The 21,657-nt window shown below is 32.8% G+C and overlaps 1 protein-coding gene across 13 annotated transcripts in view; it reads left to right on the top strand.

Moving 5' to 3' along the window:
- NBEA (neurobeachin) overlaps positions 1 to 21,657 on the top strand; it is a 671,317-nt gene that overhangs the window by 61,561 nt on the left and 588,099 nt on the right. For all 13 annotated transcript variants that reach the window (XM_070240236.1, XM_070240226.1, XM_070240227.1 and 10 more), the window contains 6 exons: positions 849 to 1,080; positions 4,661 to 4,761; positions 5,001 to 5,096; positions 12,638 to 12,759; positions 13,767 to 13,893; positions 19,840 to 19,959. In XM_070240236.1, coding sequence (XP_070096337.1) covers positions 849 to 1,080; positions 4,661 to 4,761; positions 5,001 to 5,096; positions 12,638 to 12,759; positions 13,767 to 13,893; positions 19,840 to 19,959 — 798 coding nt within the window. Of the gene's footprint in view, positions 1 to 848; positions 1,081 to 4,660; positions 4,762 to 5,000; positions 5,097 to 12,637; positions 12,760 to 13,766; positions 13,894 to 19,839; positions 19,960 to 21,657 lie in introns of those variants that run through there.

Consider the following 21,657-nt stretch of genomic DNA (forward strand, 5'->3'; position numbering starts at 1 on the left):
TTGACTCATTTAGCACAATGTCACAAGTCAAATGTGTTGCCATTAAATCAACTTTCTTTACCAATTCACATCTTTTTTTTTTTAAGTATTACAAGATATTAGATATTTCCCTTTTAAACATTTTTAACATTGATTGTCTCATTTCAGCATTCACTGTAAGTTTGCTAGTATGTTTCATATTTCTTTATCTTCTGTATGGAGATTAGATCCAGCTATTTTTACTCTGTTACATCTCTTTTATTTGTCAGGTTGGTAATAACATTGCAAAAGAAAATGAATTTCATGTCTTAAAACTTACCCTTAGTGAACTCTGCATCTTCTGGTGATTATCACTTTTAAGAGCCAACTCCTTTTTTTTCTCCTGAGGAAGATTCACCCTGAGCTAAGTCTGTTGCCAATCTTCCTCTTTTTGTATGTGAGCTGCCACCAGAGCATGGCCGCCAACAGATGAGTGAACCAAAACTGGGCCACTGAAGCAGGGTGCACCAAACTTAACCACTAGGCCACAGGGCTGGCCCGAGCTGAACCTTTTTTTACAAGAGTTTGTCCTGAATCCCACGTACTAGTCATATGCTCTATTTTGCTCTATTCTTCTAGATTTGAAATTGCCTTTTTTCATTTTTTAGAAAAATTAGATTTATCTTTGCTAGTTTTAATTCTTACAGCACCTTTCATTTATCTATAGCTTTCAAATTTTTATCAAAATTAGTTTTAGACTAGAAGACTTGACATTTTTTAATGTAGCCATATGCTTTCTTGCTATTTTAATGTTTGGTATTATTATATTTTATTGTTACAGATAACCTCCCATGTCATCATTAGTTATTGTTCTTTCTGTTTATTTTCAGCTGGTTGGTGGAGAATTTGACTTGGAGATGAACTTTATTATCCAGGATGCTGAGAGTATAACATGCATGACAGAGCTTTTGGAGCACTGTGATGTAACGTGTCAAGCAGAAATATGGAGCATGTTTACAGCCATTCTGCGAAAAAGTGTTCGAAATTTACAGACTAGCACAGAAGTTGGGCTAATTGAACAAGTATTGCTGAAAATGAGTGCTGTAGATGACATGATAGCAGGTATGAGGTTATCTGACAGGAAAGTATAACTTAAATGTTTATAAATATTCATGTACTTCTTTTTATATTCTATAAGTGATATAGATTTGTTGAAGCTACCTTGATTTAAAATAGATAAATAGAAAGGTATGGAAAATTTGCCTTTTATATTAAGGGAAAATCTGAAGAATGGAAAGACAACTTCTTCTGTATTAGACAAACATAATTACTAATTTTGCTTTTCCAGGTTTTAGAAAATCTCCGTAACATCAAATAAGTGCTATGAAATCTATCAGAAAAATAAACAAAACCTTTCTATGTAGTATTTATTTAAGCCTTTACATAATTAAAATATTACAATACATATTATAGTTATGTATAATGAACATTTTACCAAATTCTCCAAGCTCCATGCCCTTCAATATGGCATATATGAACTATGACAGGAGGTACTAAAAGCCTTAGAATAATCATATTGTACTTTTTGGAAGTGTCCATTTTACTTTGTTATTTTTTTGAGAAACTTTTGTATTAAAATAGAGCATAAAATTTGTTTGAAATTGCAAGATAAGAATATTAATATTTGTGCTTATTATGTGTTATTTCAAGTAATTTTGAAATCTTTGATTCTTCTCTACAAATCCTTTACCTCTCTCCAAGTTCAGTAGAAATGTTTTGAAAGGTGGTCCCAGAGCAACAGTTATTCCCAGAAAATTAGTTTAGAGTTTGAAATAGTGATTTTCTTAAGCCATGAATCTTCAACATAAGTTTCTTCTGACATAAAAGGGTTTTCATGATTCTGAAAGTGCTAACATGAATCCTTACTATACTATATCTGATCCTTAAAAGTAGTGTAGATTCCAAAGAAACGTCTATAATATTTGATTTATGCATTTAATTAATTTTAATATTCATAGAACAAAACATTAAACAAGAAAGAATGGAATAAAGAATAGGTTAAAGATTAATGCTTTTTAAATTTAAACAATATTTTTAAAATTGTTTTTCTTATAGAGTTTATTAAAATATATAGAGATAGGTGACATCTATCTCTATTTAAAATGATTTAACATTCTCTATGTTGGTTACTAAGGGTTAACTTGATGAAAAATGAGTTTCAAACTTAAAACATCTTTTTACCAATTCTGTAAATTCTAGCATTGTTTGACAGGAATTTATTTGTATAAACTTATATGTACACATGTTATGTAGAACATCATGTGATCTTTGAATCCTTAAATCTAGCTTTAAGCCCTTAAATTTTTTTTTTGTAAATAAAGTAGCTACCGCTTTATAGAATGTACTTTAGAAATGAGCCACAATTACTTACATAGTAGTTTACTGGTACGTAATTCACGAGCATTGAGATGTAAGGTGATAGTATGTGTGATAGTACCCCAGAAGTTTGTATCTTCACATTTTCTATTATATAAAACTACTTAATTCTTTTTTCTTCTCAATAATAATAATACCCACAACACAAAACTTCCACTCTTTGTTATTTTAATAAGCATTGTGTCAGAAAAATATCTGTATCTTGCTTTTTAGTAGAGAAATTAAAATTTAGATTAAATACTAGTGAAGTACCAGTAACCACCAAAACACCGCTAAGTTTTCACTCTGAATGTTTTGTAGTTTGTTAAGTTCAAAGAGATACTTTTCATTTAATGTGCAGGTGTCATTGGAAGGTAGTTAAACGTTTATAGTAAATTGATGAGAGAGTTTCATAATCTTAGCGTTTTTTCTCCTCTAAAATCTTGTTGTACAGAAAAGAAGAACTGTTATAATTAAACTGAGCTTCTCGGTTATATGTACAATAAATAAAAAATTATAATTATGTAATTAAATACAATTTTTATTGATCACTTTTTGTGACATACATAGGAGATGAGATAAAAGTTTGGAAATAGAAGGTCAATTTTTTAAAAATGTGTTTGTAAGTAAACCTTTAAGAAATCTTTTATCAAGGTTGCCATTGCAGTTAATTGCTTAAAATTGCTTCATATTAACTTAGGGTTTTAAGATGCTTGATTTTTATCTAGAATTCTTTCTTAGAAACAGATCTTCTGACTAATATGTAGTAACTAGGAATATTTTTGCTACTTGAATGATGAAACATTTTATTTCATTAAAAGATCTCTCTTGGGGCCGGCCTGTTGGCATAGTGGTTAAATTCACATGCTCCACTTTGGTGGCCCAGGGTTCTCAGGTTCAGATTGCAGACGTGGACTTAGCACTGCTCGTCAAGCCGTGCTGTAGCAGCATCTCACATAAAATATAGGAAAATTGGCAGCAGATGTTAGCTCAGGGCCAATCTTCCTAACAACAACAAAAGATCTCTCTCAAAAATGGCATATCCACAGTCACAATTTTATCATAGGATTGCTTACTTATTGTGGCATCAAGTAAGAATTAGTCAATTATTTATTGATGAAAATAACCCTATTAAATTTCTGTTTTGAAATACATGCATAATAAATAATTTTAAATTCTCAAATTCCAGCTATTAATCTGTGATATTGGATAATGTACATTATATGATCAATAGCTGGTTATTTGAACTTATCCTAAATTTTTTATGAACTGATGATAAATTGTTTAGAATGTATATTGTGTATTGATTGTAATAATTTATGTAGTATCTTTAATACTGTGGAAATGCTTTAGAAATTGAGAAAATGAAATATAAATATTTAGACGCTTAATTCCTTGCAAAGAATGATTGATTGATAGAGGTAATAACTCACAATATCTACAGATGAGAAAGTAATCAGGGACCAGAGATTAAGTGTTTAATTTTTCTTATTATTTTGTGACCTAGCATGTCTCTTATATGCACACAAACACATTAATGTAATGGATTTCACTAGTAATGTGTTTAAATGATCCTTCCACTTAGAGACTACTGGGTAAGAGTGAGGACTCTGGAGCCATGCTGCCTGATCCTGGCTCTCCCTTCTACTCGAGTGTGCTCTTGGGCCATGTGATTAAGTTTTCTATGCCTCACTTTCCTCGTTTTCAGAAAGGGATTAGAGTACTTACCTCATAGGCTTGTTATGAAGATTTGTGAAGTTAATACATGTAAACCACGGGGAATAATGCCAGGCAAGGAGTAAGTGCTCAAAATTGTTGGTAATGGGCCAAGGAATATTTCAGGAATATATTTTATTAAGAAAAGATAATTCTAAAAGGAAATATGGTCAACTCACTTTTTCATTTGAAAATAACCAATTTATAATGTTAAATTGTTGTACCTTTGCATATTTTTGCCTACCTTTCCCTGCATACAGCAGATTTGTATGTGTATGGTTGTGTATTCTGGGAACTCATAAAATCTGTTTTATACCTTTGCTAAGGAAACTTAATTGGAATGGTAAATCTGATAGGGGAAAATCCTAAAATTCAAATATAATTGTTTTGGTTATGTGATGACTTAAAAATTGTTAATTGAATGGCTTTTCATGAGGTCATTTAGCTATATTAGATATAAATATATATGTAGAAATGACAATTGATAACTCTTACTCTTTCAAAAAGCATATTACCTTGACAGATGGCAGCTCATGACTAGAGTTCAGAATAACTTTATTTTCCTTTGAAGATCTTCTAGTTGATATGTTGGGGGTTCTTGCCAGCTACAGCATCACTGTCAAGGAATTGAAGCTTTTGTTCAGCATGCTTCGAGGAGAAAATGGAATCTGGGTAAGCTGTGGTCAGAGGGAAAAGTATTCAATATCAGTGCATTAATACTTAATATTCAACACTTCATCTCTAGAGAGCTATAAACTTGAATTTGTGATGGAAATTATTCCTCGTAGAGTTTAGTAAGTAATTTCAAATTAATTTTCTCTCTAGTTAGAAAATAGTCCAGTGGCTAACGTGATATTTTAGATATTTTTACTAAATTTGTACAATGACTTTTCTTTTTCTTGTTTCCTCAGCCAAGACATGCAGTAAAATTATTATCAGTTCTTAATCAGATGCCACAAAGACATGGTCCTGATACTTTTTTCAATTTCCCTGGTTGTAGTGCTGCGGTAAGTTTTAAATACATGTGTTTATTTTTATTTATTTATTTTTAAGTCAGCTATATTAAGGTGTAATTTACATACTACGAAATTTACCAACTTAAGAAGTACAATTTGATGAGTTTTGAATAGTTGTGTAACCACTACTACAATCATGATTTCGAATAATTTCATCATTACCAAAAATTACCTTGTCTTTGTTTAAAGCCAATACCCTCTCCTCAGCCCCTGTTCCTTGCAACCTCTGATTTCTTTTGTGTTTGTATAATTTTGCCTTTTCTAGAATTTCCTGTAAATAAAATCATACAGTATATAGTCTTTTCTGTCAGGTTTCTTTCACTTAACATAATGCCTTTGAGATTATCCATGTTGTAGTTTATCAGTAGTTTATTCAGTTCCTTTGTATTCTGAGTAATATTGCATTTTATGGGTATACCACAGTTTATTTATCCATTCCCCAGTTGATGGATATTTGGGTTTTCAGTCTTTGGCTATTGTAGATAAAACTGCTATGAACATTTGATATAGGCCTTCTACAGGCACTTTTTCTTATCTCTTGAGTAAATACATAAGAGTGAGATTGCTGGGTTTTATGACAAGTGTGCATTTCATTTCATGAGAAACAGGCAAATTGCTTTCCATAGTGAAAAATCTGAATTCCCATCAGCAATGTATGAGAATCCCAGTTGATCTGTATCCTGGACATTGTCTTTTTAATTTGAGGCATTTAAATGGTTTTGTAATGGTATCTCATTATAGTTTTAATTTTATATCACCTCATCACTGATGATGTTGAGCATTTTTTCATGTACATATTCCTTTGTGATGTTTGTGTTCAAATCTTCTGTTCTTTTAAACAAATTTCATTAGTGGTTGTCTTAATATCCAAAGGGTTCATTATATATTTGGGATATAAGTTAATTTGTCAGATATGTATTTGGCAAGTATTTTATCCCACTCTGTGCTTGTCTTTTTATTTTCTTAACAGAATTTCTCAAAGTACAAAAGATTTTAATTTTGATGAAGTCTGATGAAAATTTCTTTATTTTGTGGCCTATTCTTTCATAATCTTAGAAATCAGTATAAACCAAGGTCACAACATTTTTTTCTCTTACACTTTCTACAAAAAGTTCTGTTGTTTTAGCTCTTACATTTAGGTCAATGATCCTTTTTATGTGAATTTTTAAAATATGGTATGAGGGAAGCTTGGAGGTTAAGTTTTTGTTAGTTTTGCATATGAATATCTAATTGTTTCATAACCGTTTGTTGAAGAGACAATGCTTTCACAGTGGATTACCTTGGCACCTTTCTTGTAAGCTGACTGGCCATGTTTGTGTGGTTCCTTTGTCCTATATTTCTATTCTTATGCCAATATCACATGGTCTTTATTATTGTAGCTGTATGGTGGGTCTTGAAATCAAGTAGAAGTATAAGTACTCCAACTTTGTTCTTCGTATAAAAACTAGTATTGTCTATTTTAGATTGTTTGCATTTCCGTATATATTGTGAATAAACTTGTCAAATTTTATAAAAAGCTTGCTGTGATTTTAGTTGCATTGTGTTAAAACTATAGAACGATTTGGAGAGAATAGATATCTTAACATTATTGAATCTTTCAGTCCGTGAACACAGTATCTCTCTCCCATTATTTAGTTTTCTTGATGTTTTTCAGTGTTTTCTAGTTTTTAGCATGCAGGTCTTAAACATCTTTTGTTAAATTTATCCATAAGTATTCCATATTGTGTTTTACTAATATATAGAAATGTAATTGATTTTTTTGTATATTGACCTTATGTCCTGAGACCTTGGTGAACTCGCTTACTAGTCCTAGCAGTTTTTTAAAAGATACCTTAGGATTGCTTACAAAGTTAATAATTTTATCTGTGAATAAAGCCAATCTTATTTGTTATTTTACAGTTAGTATGCCTTTTTGTTTCGTTTTATTGCCTTATTGCATTGGCTAGGACTTCCAGTGTAACGTTTAGTAACAGTGACATTCTTGATTTATTCTCAATCTTAGAGAAAGCATTAAGTATTTCACCATTAAGTATGTTATTAGCATTAGGTTTTCACACGTGTCCTTTATCAGGTTGAGGAAATTCTTTTCTATTCCTGTTTAATGGGAGTTTTTAAATCATCAGTATGTTGATATCAGTATTGAATTTTGTCAAATGCTTTTTCTGATTTTATTAAAATGATGATATGGTTTTTCTTCTTAATCTTTAATAATGTGGTGAATTGTGATGATTGATGTTTCAGTGTTAAGCCAACTTTTGCATTTCTGGGACAAAAACTACTTGATCACTGTGTATTAACCTTTTCATATACTGCTGGATTTGATTTACTAACATATTGCTAAGAAATTTTATGATTACTTTTATGAGTTATTTGGGGCTCTATTTTCCTTGTGGTATCTTTTTCTGGTTTTGATCTTAGGGTTATTCCTCATAAAATGAATTGAGAAGTATTCGTTTCTCTCAATTGAAGAGTTTGTGTAGAAATGATGTTATTCTTAAATCTGTGCTAGAATTCACTATTAAAGCCATCTGGACCTGGAGTTTTGTTTATGAGAAGGTTTTAAACTATGAATTTAATTTCTATAATAGATACAGGAAGGTTTTCTATTTCATTTTGAGTGAGCTGTGATAGATTATATCTTTCAGTAATTTGTCCAGTTAATCTATGTTGTTGAATATATTGTCATAAAGTTTTTCGTCATATCCCCTTATTATCCTTTTAATGACTATAGGATATGTGGTGATCCCTCCCCTTTCATTCTTGATACTGGATTTCTTTTCCTAATCAGTCTGACTGAAAGTTTATCCATTTTGTTGTTCTTGTCAAAGAACAAGCTTTCTCAGTCTGCTTAATTTCATCATTTTTATCTACATGGTAGAATTGTAGAAAGTATGTGTTGTTTTTGGCTAGAAGAAGTGGTTTTGATTTCTGGATCCTCTAGTTCTTTTCTGTGGAGGACTAGTCCCGTAATGTTTCTCGACTTACTTTCATGTAACACGTTAGTACTTTAGCATGGAATAGGGTTATTGTGAATCTGTAATGAAATAATATACCATTTAAACACTATATAAGTTGTAGAACATCTTGTAAGTATTTGTTGTTCTTTGGTTATTATTGGTACTTAAATATCCTTGCAATCTCTCATTTCATCAACCATTCCCCTAAGTTTATATTTTTCCCCTTAATATTTTCTTACTAACCTTTTTTTTTAAGTTCCAATTTCCACTAATTGTGAAATAAAAATAGGAAAGTGAAAAATTACTTTACAGATGAAAGTTGTCATTTTGCATATCAGAGTGTTAGGGTAGAACACATATAAAATGTACATTGTGGTACTTAGAAGGGAAAAACCTTCACTGCCTCTATTTACATATATATATAATTTTAATGCATTTTTTCAAAACTGCTATTGATCAAACATTTGGTAGATCTCAGTCTAAGGGATGGGAAAGAAGAGCAAAGTGTTTTGACAGAAATATAAGCAAGATACTGTCTTATTTATGAATTAGTGAAATTTAGCTAAAACAGAGTGAATAACTCTGTTTTAGTAAATTGTCTAGTTTGTCTCAGTAAGGTTGCAACTCATCCTGTTTTTGGCCATTTGACCATGAATTGCTTGAAACCTGTGAATATTTTCTGTCAATATGTATCACATTTTACACACATACACACACACACACACATTCACTCACACACAGTTTTATTTATGTGTTGTTAGTAGTTATGTTTGATTTGTTTTTGTTTAGGGGATTTTGATGGACTTATGCTATTTACTCCCCCTTTCCTGGTTTTCCCTGCATCACTCATTTTCATGAAGAGTAGTTTGGATCAAGGATATGTATATTTTATATAGAGGAGGGAGCAGGGAAGGAACTAGAACCTTTACAGCCATTATTTTATTTGAGCATACGAGCTATATAAGATAAATGATATTATCATTGTTACATCAGCTCAAGAAACTGAGCCTCAACAGTATTTTTCAGGGTCGTAAATCAGAGTCACAACTTGAACCAAAATTTACCTGACTTTAAGTTCAATGTTTTATTTAACAACAGATTGGCTTATTTCCAGGCATGTTACTTCTGCTGTTGAACTGCTGAAAAATTCAGAGAGGAGCTGATTTTAAAATCCTTACCATTACAGTGTTTTTGATAGTCTGCTTCTGGATGAGCATGAACCAGTGGCGGCTTAGTAACTAGAGCATACAGAACCGCTACTCATAGCAGTGCCTTTGGATGACTAAAATTATGACACTGCTTACTTTCCCTCTGAAATACGGTATATACTAGGGCTCCTGAACTGTATTTTGTGTTGTGGAGATGCCTCTTTCTGAGCTGTGCTGCCTCCCTCCATATGAGCAATTTGGTAACATTTACTCATTCAGAGAGCTAATTGAATTCTATAGAGTGACAGATGTAAGATGGCGTTTTATATGCTCTGTGACCTTTATGGATATACTGTTTAGATTTGCCTTTCATGATTATCATCTATTTCATGAATCTGCTTAATTTAGGAAGTAGTGTATTTTTCTATTCACTGAAATAGTTTACTGAAAGCACCCTATCTAACATCAAATTTGCAAATTACATGTAATTTGCAAATTGCAATAGATAAGAACTTAGATTTTGGGATCAACTAGACCAGGAGACAGTGAGAGATATGGATTTTGGAGTCCTCTGAACTCAATGGACACAATGAGGGACATCCAATTGTGGGTAGCAAAATATTGTAGAAGGAAATATGAAGGAAATGTGAAGGCAGCTTAAATCCAAAATCACAAAAGTACTGCAAAGGACATGGCATTAACACCATGGGATTAGACGAAAATATAAGGAATCCAGGAAATGGGTGATGAGATCAGGCACAAATGATTTGGAAGTGAATGGGCCTGGGTTCCACATCAGTCAGTACCATATGAAGTTAGCATTTGTGCATTAAGGGAGGATGTATGTATTAGTTTAAAAGAGTTGAAAAGGCTAGGGATGCCATGTACAATGTATAGAAGGCTTTGGTTGGTACTTGAGTAGGAACAGAAGGTTGAGTACCCTCCAGAAATGAGAGATTTCAGGTCCCTAAGTCATTTATTCTAGCTGTTGTACATTAAATTTAAAAGAATATCCTTGAGAAAAGGTAACTGTCTTTTTGAAGAGATTGGCCATAAGAAAGATCCTTATTTATCTGTGGAATTATTGAAAGTCCACAATGAAACAGAAGAAATGCTATTTTAGAGCCTTTCAGGTGTTTGGTATCAGTTGTAGCAAGACAAAATACTGTTATTATTTCATTATCACTCAACTTAGGCTTTTCTTTTGTAAGATTTTTCCTTTTTTTTCTGTTGTATTTTGGTTCACTAGTGTTGGCAACTGTATGTATGTGATTTAGGGTTCTCTCAGTCCTAACATGGGGATAATAACAAGTGATCTCTTGGACCATGTGTCTTTTTCTTGGTGGAAGAGTACGTCTGGAAAACTTGAAGGGCAGCTTGTCTCAAATTCTTTCCTGTATCTCTTAGTTTAATGCAGTGTTTAAGTTCTAATTTAGGGCCCAGTAGACTGGGTGATGAAACTGATGGTGCCGAAAGTGCTAAGGGCATTGGTTGGGTATGAGAGATTGCACGGGTATGTGGAGTAATGGGGGAAAAGGAAAGTAATAGGCTGCACTCCTGAATGCTTTCTAACGCTCCAATGGCAGTGCTGTAATGAGCCCCTGTTGCTGATGTGAAAGTGCACTTGGGTATTGTGGTCTTGGCAAAAGGTTGAAAACCATGAATCTAACCCTGTGCCAATTGTGTTCCACAGGCGTTAAGAACAGAGTAACAAATTTATTAAATAATTTATACAATTCCATAGATTCACTTTACTATTCAATGCCCTCAATAAATATTTCTCCTATTTGCCTTCGTACTGTGAAGCAGCTATAGGAAGTGAAATCTGGTTTGGTGACATTTATAGAGTTATTAACCAGCAGTTAACTTGGCAAGAATTGTATTTTACTAACAAACAACATTAAAAAATAAAGTATAACATTTCACTTTTAAGCAGTTAAGAAAAGCTATATTGACAATTATACTGCCTGAACTAATTGCTTAAGCATTAAAATCTGAAAAGACATCGTATGGGAAATTTTTCTTTATTTTTAGGATTTGATTCTTTATTTGGGATTGTATATATGTGTTTGTGTTTGTGTTTTATTTTTATTTTTACAGCAAGCACTTATAAATCTTTGCCACACTCAGATTTTTCATTGACTACATATTGAATGTTTTCTATGTCTTAAATCACAAAGCTGGGAGTATAAATTATATTCCATACTCTTGGGGAACTCTAATGGGTAGACATATGCAAAAACAGCTTGGTACAATAACCTACTATAGATTTAGGTACTAAGTGCTATGGAAGAAAAACAATGAAAAGAGGAACTAAGCTGGGATGAAGTCCAGGAAAGTTTCACAGAAGAAGGACATACTAGCCTGATATTGAGATATAATTGGAATTTTGCTGGAAAAGTATTTTGAACAGAAGCAAAATCATGTACAAAAAGGGGAGCTGTAATGAGACAGGTAGAATAGTTGGTATGTTTAGATATATTTTGGAATGTGGCATAAGGCAGTAGAAGAGAAGATTGAAAGAGTTTGTTGGATAGTGTGTGTGAAGAGTGTTATATAACATGAAGAAATTCAAACTGTATGTGCAGAGGATTTTTAATATGGAAGCTATATTAATTTGAGAAAGGTCATTATCAGAAAGATGAAGGCTCTCTTTGGGGGAACAGATCAGCTATAAAACATAAAGGTAATTATTTTCTATGTGAAGGAATTTGGGTAGCTCATAGGAAGATAAATCTGTTCAGATATTTCTTGACAGGAAGTCAAGTAATTAACCACTTTCTCATTTTCTCCTTAGAATGGCTGTGATTTTTTTTTTTTTTGATTGCTATTATCAACTGAGTTCTATATTATTCCTTTCTTACTTATGAGTGGATCTGAATCCTCTTTGGTCGTAAATTTCAGTTGTTAAGTTTCTGAATAATATGTCTCATGCTTGCCCTCCTTTGTTTCAGTATTGTGAACATTATTTCTTAATACTTATGTTTCTTTAATATTGATTCCATTAAAATTCTCTAACAGTTGTTTTTGGATTTAAAGATTCAGCCCCCTTTAATCAAATGAAATATTACTGAAAACCTAAGATAAATTCATAGAAAACAGAAAATTCTGGGGCTTATGTATAAGAGACTGTATATTGGTCAGACTGGAAGAGGACTTCTTGGAGTACAGTCTGAAAAGTACTGTGTAACCTAAGATGAAACTTCATCTACTGAGCAGTATTTGTAAAGGCAATGTTTCTCTAGTCAACAAATAATATTTATAGATTATTTTAATAAGATAATAGTTGCTACTTTTTATATTTGTCCATGATTTTCTGAGATTTGTACCTTCATTGTTTTTGAATATGTAAAGGGCATATTTGACTTTAGTTACTATCACATCTTCTTTAATTGATACTTTTGTATCTTTTTTTGTTGCCTTGTAGGCAATTGCTTTGCCTCCTATTGCAAAGTGGCCTTATCAGAATGGCTTCACTCTAAACACTTGGTTTCGTATGGATCCATTAAATAACATTAATGTTGATAAGGATAAACCTTATCTTTATTGGTAAGTAATAAAATTAGTACTTTTGTGTTGTGTTTCAATTTTATAAATATGTAGTAGTCATATTTAGTGTCAAGGCAACATGTTAAATAGAATATGTATAAGTTAAAACTATAAAGGCACAGTTAAGTCAATTTATTTTATTTATTTTTTGCTGTTGATTCTAGGCCACTTGCCTCACTATTTTCTTTTTTTTTTTTTTAAAGATTTTATTTTTTCCTTTTTCTCCCCAAAGCCCCCCGGTACATAGTTGTGTATTCTTCGTTGTGGGTTCTTCTAGTTGTGGCATGTGGGACGCTGCCTCAGCGTGGTCCGATGAGCAGTGCCATGTCCGCGCCCAGGATTCGAACCAGCGAAACACTGGGCCGCCTGCAGCGGAGCGCGCGAACCCAACCACTCGGCCACGGGGCCAGCCCCACTATTTTCTTTTTTTTCCAGATACAGTTTAAGAGTCAAGGGTTATAGTCCTTCTCTGTTTAGTGTGCATCAATATAGATATTTCATAGTTACATCTTTTTTCTTTTTTTGACTAAAAATATAGTCCTTTGCTTGGTTACCTACATTATTTATCCAACTTAGTTCTGACTTTTTCTTTTGTAATTTGTAAGCTATTTTCAAAGATATAGGAGAATCAGAGAGCAAGTTGATTTTGAAAACATTAACTATGGAAATGATTTCTGTATTTGCTAGTTCCAGGTGGTCTTGAGGTAGATAAAATATACTTGGTAGGCTTTTGTGGGCCATTAATTTGTTTTTATATATTTATGATATTTAAATTGAAATTTTTAAAGGTTCTATAGTCTTTTCTTTTCTCAATTGTAGTTCATTCTTTTAGTTGTTCTAAACCTTTTATGTTTTAGTCTTTATTTGGTACATGTAATACCCCTTCTACTCTCTAGGGAAATAAGTTTTATTTTTATAATAATGTTTTATCTTATTTACATAATAATCCTTAGATATAAAGTTTTTTGTATCAGAGGATATTATACTATTCTTGGTTTTCTTTACAGTTTTCGTACTAGCAAAGGAGTTGGTTACTCTGCTCATTTTGTTGGCAACTGTCTAATAGTCACATCACTGAAGTCCAAAGGGAAAGGTTTTCAGCACTGTGTAAAATATGATTTTCAGCCACGCAAGGTAGGTCTGATTAAATATTTCTGTTGAATGACACAATTCACCATTCCCACTGTCTTAGAACTCACTTATTAGGACTTCTGTAATATTTTCATTTATTGGTTTTCTTGTGACTCCTAATGCTTTTCTCTTATCCTTGTCTTCATTTTCTTTCTACTTTTATATCTTACTTTTGGCATATGATCAGACCATTGATAATCTTGCAGTGTCTGTCTCTCTCACTCTCTCAATGTCTCTCTCTTGCTATGCTCTGTTCTATGTCACTCTTTCAGTACATACGTATTGAGTATTCACTAAGTAGCAGACATGTTGTAGGTACTGGAGATATGACAGTAAACAGAACAGACAACATCCCTGCTTTTATGGAGCTTACCTTTTTTCAGACATTTTATTCAGTTTCATGATAGCTTTCCACTGTTATATCTCCAGAGCTCTATTCTTATATTCTTATCTCCCTATGAGGTGTTGCCATGTGGATATCTTTCTGGTCCTTCAACCTCAGAAAATGTAACACTGAATTTGCCGTCTCTAGTCCCAAGTCTGCTCATGTTCTTAGGTCCCCTGATTTGGTTAAGGGTGTACCTTCTTCATAATAGTGGGGACTTGAGTCAGCTTTGTTCTTCATTCCCTTTTTGATCTTTATATCACTTCAGTTTTCAAGTCCTCTATGTTGTATCTGTGTAATGTTTGTCTCCTTTTTAAAATTCTTTACCTGGGACCGGCCCGGTGGTGCAGTGGTTAAGTGTGCACGTTCCGCTTCTCGGCGGCCCAGGGTTCGCCAGTTCGGATCCCGGGTGCGGACATGGCACCGCTTGGCAAAAGCCATGCTGTGGTAGGCATCCCATGTATAAAGCAGGGGAAGATGGGCATGGATGTTAGCTCAGGGCCAGTCTTCCTCAGCAAAAAGAGGAGGATTGGCAGTAGTTAGCTCAGGGCTAATCTTCCTCAAAATAAATAAATAAATAAAAATAAATTAAAATGCTTAAAAAAAAATTCTTTACCTGCTGCTTTAATTCTTTGTATTGCTCTCTATCTTGGATCCTTTATTTCTTCCTCTTCCAAACTATCTTACACACTAATATCTGATGTATATTCCTGATCATATTATTCCACTGCTCAAACCAATCATTTGCTTCTCACTAACCATAGAATAAATTAAAATTTTTAGCCTAGTCCTTCATGATTTGAATTTTATCTTCAGCTTTTTACTTATACCCTTTATTCTGGCAAAACTGAACTAATATACATGTTTCACTTTTTTATCTTTTCAAGTGTTCAATCTCTGGCATGAAATACATTTACTTGTCCCCTCACTCACATGTCTTGTAAATCCCACCACATTGTTATGTTCCATTTCCTATAACACCATTTCTGTAGACTCCTTCCCAGATTTGCCTTACTCCTCAGATAGAATCTCTCTCAAAGCATATTATTTCAGTATGTCTTATGGTAACTAGGCAATTATTTCTCTTAAACCTTTATTATTCATTTATATGTGCATTGTTTAGTAACTGAGACTAATGTGCATGGGATTCGTCTTTGTATTTCCTCATATGCATGCTACACAGTATTGAACTTGGTAGATTGTCAATAATATATATTGGATAAATGAGTAAAATATGACTTTAACAACCAAAACTCCCTTTTGTTTCCTAAAGGAGTAAGTTACGTTCCTCTGGAAAGCTAATTTATATTGAGCAATTTATTTCTCAGTGGTATGAAATAAATGAGGAATTACTATTGAGAAAGTGAGAAAGAAGGCGTGGGCTTTGTGGTCAGTGCTTCTTTGTAGATAAGTGTGCCAAGAACCTTTTCCGTGTGGCAGGAAGAAGAAGGGGAGTCGTGGCAATAAAGACAAATAATTTAGGTTGTTGCTGTGTGGTAAGCATTTAAATTCTGAAGCTTACTAGCCTTCTTTGCTCTTGTTGTTCTAGCACAATAATATATACTCCAAAACTAACAAGTTAATTTTTGGAGTTGTAGAGAATTAGAGCATTATCTGTGAGTATTAAGAGAGATTTATGCTTTTTGAGAAAGTGTTTTGCACAGGTTAAATGGAAAACAGGGTTACTTAGAATGCCAACAACTTACACGTTCTTATATCTTCATTCTGATCCTAAAATTTTGGTATATACTATATATAATTTATTTATAGTATATAATAATTTGTGTATAATATGTAAATTTGCTATATATTATGTAGAAATTATGCAGCATCTTTTAAATTTTCTGTACATCTATGAAAACAATATTCAAGTATTTTAACAATTATTAGTTCAAAGATTATTCAAAGGCAGATGTTTATATGAACTTTATGAGAATTCAGTTGTAGTTCTGAGGAATTATGTTTGAAGAACATTTATAGAAACCTTACTTTAATTACAATTTTAGCTTCTCTTCCTTTCATTACTTTTCGTCCTCCTCTTTCTCTCTGCCCTCCTTTACCTCCTCCTCCGTTTTGCTCGTCCTTTTCATCTTCACTTCTTTCCCCTTCTCCTTCTCCTCTTCTCTTTCCTCCCTCTTTCTTGTTCTTCCCCCTTCTTTCTCTAACCTTATTTGGTTTAGGTAATAGACCAGTTTTTAAACTGGAGATTCAGACTTCAAAGTAGTTTCTTTGTGTATCTGTGTGTATTTTGTGCACTATGGATTTATAGATAATTAACTCTTTTTATAAAAAAGTAAAATGTTAAACCTCCAGATTTGGTAATGCAGAGAGACTTTTCTCAGGGGAGATTCAGCTAATCCTAGTAGTCCTGAATCTTGTTTCCTGAGATTGAAGGTTTCACTAATTTCTCTTCTTCAGTAATGCTGGCCTCAATTAGAGGGATGCTTTTTGCTGTTAATATTTTGTCCTGTGAAATCTATCTATGCTTAATATCCACTAGAATATGTATATTCAGAGATGAGGTTGAAACATTTTTATAAAGTCTGCTCTAAAGATAAAGAAAAACAAGAGAAAATGCAAAAAAATGTGCAGCTATATAATTAGATTGTAAGATATAATTCACTCCTCATCAGCTGGAGTTTTCTAGAGGGATGTTCCTGCCTTCTTACTGGACTCCATCTTTGTGTCAGAGTAACTTACCATTTGAAAGTCCAGATTCTAAAAAAACAAGGGACAGAGTATAAGAGTTCCCATTCCCACTTCTTTAAGGCCTGGTCCCCCTTCCAGGTTCAAGGGTCTTTCTTGGATATATGACAGTGATATTGTCCACCTTCTTCGGGGCACACTCTGCCTCTATCCCATAGGAACAACCATAACAGATATGAGGAGCCTACCTATGGTGAAGGGAATGTCTTCATTTCTTTTTTGTTTGTTTTCTTATTTGCATGTGATCCCATGTGTATTATGACCAAAAGCAAACTCTTTGTTTGTAACTCCAAACCTGGTTATCTTGCTAATTAGCTAGCTAACTGTATTAATTATCTTTAGTTAATGGTACCACTACTCATTCAAGTGAAAAATGGGAAACCATCTTAGGCTCTCCTTTTCTATATCAGAACTTCCAGTCAGTTCTGTTAATTATATTCATCCCTTTTTTTTAAAATTACCAATTCCTTCATCTTAGTTTAGGCTCTTACGGTTTTCTCACCTGAACCTTTGCAGTAATTTTCAAGTTTATCTTTATCCACATTTGCCTAACTATCCCACTTCCTCACTGCTGTCAGTTATTTTCCTAAACTCTGGAGATGATCATTTCACGTTCCCGCTCAGAATTCTTCAGTGATAGCACGTTATGTGAAAACCAAAAGGCTGGTTACTAAAGGTGTCCTGTAGGTCTCTTTACAATCTGGTCTTTGTTTTTCTTGCTAAAGCTAAACGCTGAGAAAAGTTTTGTCAAGCCTCTGTGCTGTATGTACCATATTAAGGTTCCTCTGCCTGGAATGTTTCTTTCCCCTTTGTTTACTTAACAGTTCCTACTCATCCTTCAAGCTTAGTCTTAAATTTCGTTTACTCTTTTAGTGAATTCTTCTCTGTTAGCCTTCCTTCTCCATTTGTCTCTCCTTTCCTCTCTACCCTCAGCCTTTACTTCTTTTGCTCTGATATCTGTATTTTAGATATTCTCCATTGTTTTATAATTGTTTTCATGTTTCTTTTCTCTAGTGAAACCTCCTTGAGGCTGTATATGTTATCTTTCTTTGTATGCCCCAGAATCTCGGGGGTACTTGACATGAAGTAAGCTCTCAGTAAATTTTTTGAATGAATGAATGACTCTTTTAGTATATGGTAGTAAGAACTCAATAAATATTTGTTGAATGAGTGCTTTTCTATATTAAGTATGTCAATAAGTATAATACATCTAATACATCTAATATTATTTATCTTAAATTTTTTTGGGGGGCAGCAGAAAATCCTTTTCTATTTATAGACATTTATTTATGTCTATTCTATTTAGAAATTTAAAATTTCTAAAAATTTTACTCCAGAATATAAAGGTTGTATCTCCTGGGTTACCTGGATGACATTCTGGTTGAAAATTGTCAAACTCAATGAGGATAACATGGTGAATTTTAATTCTTATACATGTAAAGTTCTATAAAATTTTTCTTAAATTTATTTGAAGCTCCGTTTTTATGGCTTCTTCTTGATAATTTTGTAATATTTAGAAACATAAGCTGTTAAATGACTAACTTTAAAGATTTTCTTCTAATTTTAATCAGGACTAACATGTATGTTGCTTTCTGATCAAAGTCTAAGCTTGCAATAAAATAGAGTTATAGGATTACCTAGAATGAAACAACTTAAAAAAAGACGTGTTTTAAGGGTTAAATGGTTTGACCTGACATTTTTTTTTAATAATTGAGGAACAATGTTTTGTATTACTGTCTCCTAGGAGTTGTTCAGCGCACTATTTTTATTTTCTAAATGGAAATGAGTGAAATTGAATTTTGTTCAAAGTATTTCAGACACCTTGAAATAACTAATATTTTAGTGGTTGAGAATTACTATTATAGTTTTATATTTTTCGAAATATATGTGAAATAATTGAATAGTACTTTTAAGTAATCCAGAGAACAAAGTTTGTGCTTTATATTTTTATGTCTTTTGGGGAAACTAGTCTAATTTTCCCCCCTTAATCACTGAAGGCATACTTGTTTTAATATCTATGAATCATTTGTATTTTTCTATATTTTAGAAAAAATGTTTCTATATTCTTTGCTTTAGTCTATTAACTTTGAAGAGACTAAGGGTTGGATCCACAAATTTTTACAAAATTTAAACCATCGCATATCAAAATAGACACTTAACATGCTTTTTGTTGACCCTAGTAACTATAAAAAATGAGAACTCAATATAAACTCATTCTTTGATTCTTAGTGAATAATGTTACATTATTAAGTTAAAAATATATAATTATTCCTGGATCTAATAAAACTAAATTATGGAATGGAAACCACCTAAATCTTATTATAATCTATTATAATGTTCCTTTGACAGGTCTTTCTTGACCATACAATCCAAAGTATTCTTTCTCAGTTTGCACTTCCTTTTTCCCCATAGAAATCATCATGATTTGTAATTCTTTGTTTGTTTGCTTGTCTAATGTATATCTCCTTCACTACACCATAAATTTGAGGAGAGCTGGACCTGTGGCCTGTCTTTGCAGTGCCTTGCACAATGTAAATGTTATTAAATGAATGAACACAAGTATAATTGTATATCTGCAATTTTTGGATCTTGGCATAGTGGAAGGAGTATCGTTCCAGTCATTCCAGGGTTTGGAATGATACCATCTGTCTCCATCACAGATTTATTCTTTAGGAGTCACTTCTTTCATCTGCAAAATTAGAAATGGGAGGGGGAACTTGAGAAAATGGTAGTGGATGATTATTAGTATTCCTTCAAGCATTTTTTGTGGTGTGTTATGAATGTTATGATTGCTTTTTAGACAATATGATAACTAAACATTACATATTTATATCTTTAAATTTTTTTTTTCATTTAAGTGGTACATGATCAGCATTGTCCACATTTACAATCGATGGAGAAACAGTGAAATTCGATGTTATGTTAATGGACAGCTGGTGTCTTATGGTGATATGGCTTGGCATGTTAACACAAATGATGTAAGTTTTGTTTTTTAAATCTGTGTTTTAATGTATTTGAGTGATCTATCGCTGTTTAACATGAATTGAATAATAAAATAGTTTGTAGAAACTTAATAGTTTTACTTTGAAAGTTTTTTTCTATTAAGTGAATTTTTAAGTCTTAAATTTATTATAATTACTAAAAGACATGATTTGTGATAAAAAAGGAAAATTGCTTGGCTAAATTATTAAATATTAGGTCAAAAACATCAATGCAGTGTTCTATTCTTTCCAGAATTTCAAGCATTAAAAAAGGTGTCTTACTCCTCATTTGGACATGAAAGGAAGACCTTAAACAGAATGCATAAATAACATGTAGTCACTATTATTTATTAGATAAATGGTGATAAATGCTATGGTGAAAAATTAAGTGGTAACAGGTATAGAAAGTGTAGGTGTAGGGAAGGGAGAAGCCAGATGGTACAGAGATAATCTTACTGAGAAGAGTTGAAGGAGAAAGCCATGTAGATATTTGGAGGAAATATCCCATTCAGTAGAAAACAGTGAGCGCAAAGGCTTTGAGGCAGAACTGCAAAGTTCATTAAATAACAAAGCAGCCAGTTTGTCTGGAGCAGAGAGGGAGGAAGGGACAGAAAAATGTTAAGATATGAGGTTGGACAGTTAGTAGAGGGTCAAATATGAAGGGCCTCATGTGCAAACCTAAGGCTTGGACTTTCCCATCTTACCTGACATAAAAATCTTTGGAAAGTTTTGAGCAGACAGGTGATGTGATGTTTTAAAAACATCAATCAGATGCAGTGTTGAGAATATTCTGAGGGGAAACAATGACAGAAGCAGGGAGACCAGTTAAATGACTTATTGCAAGAATAACAAAGAGATAGTAATAGTTTCAACCAGCATGTTGGCTGTAGAGGAGGTAACACAGATTCTGGAAGTGGGTATCTAGAGTTAAAACCTCACGAACTCTTACTTCTCTATTTTGGGCCTTCACCTGTCTCCATCCTGGCTTGTTAAAGCCAAAGTAAAAGATGTACTCTAATGCCAAAAGTACATCCAAACCCAATAATGTACAACCCTTCCAGCATATCTGGTTTTATAAAAACTGTCCTCTTTTTAACAAAGTTCACTTCTCGATATTGTCTGCATCTCTCTAGACGTTAATCTCATCGAGGGCAGGGATTGGCTCCTCTTCTGTTTTGTATTCTCTTAAATAGCCCTGTGTGCATAGTCCATACTTTATTCCCTAGGTCAGTGTAGTTGGAAGACTACACCCCATGGGCCAAATGTGACCCTTGACCTGTTTTTGTATAACCTAGGAGCTAAAAATCTTGGTTTTTACATTTTTAAAGGTTTTGTTTTATTTTTTTAAAGATCCAAACAAACGAAAACCTAAGATTATGTGAAAGAAACCACATGTGGCTTGCAAAGCTGAATATATTTGCTATCTGTTCCTTTATAGGGAAAGTTTTCTTTTTCTGCCCTAGAAACTCATAGTTGGCCCACAGTCAGTAAATATTTATGAGAATGATTTTGTCAGAATTAGAATACACAGATGAAATTCTGCTTCATATCAGCCCTCCAAAGGGGACAGTCTTTTATTACAGAGTGGAAGAAACCCCAGAGACCTTGTTGACTGTCGTTAACTCTACAGTTGTATTTAAAAAAAAAAAAAAAAAAGGAAGAAAGGACTTAGATTTTTTATTTATTTGCAATAGT

The sequence above is a fragment of the Equus caballus genome, chromosome 17, assembly GCF_041296265.1.
Source record: "Equus caballus isolate H_3958 breed thoroughbred chromosome 17, TB-T2T, whole genome shotgun sequence".
NCBI classification, from domain to species: domain Eukaryota; kingdom Metazoa; phylum Chordata; class Mammalia; order Perissodactyla; family Equidae; genus Equus; species Equus caballus.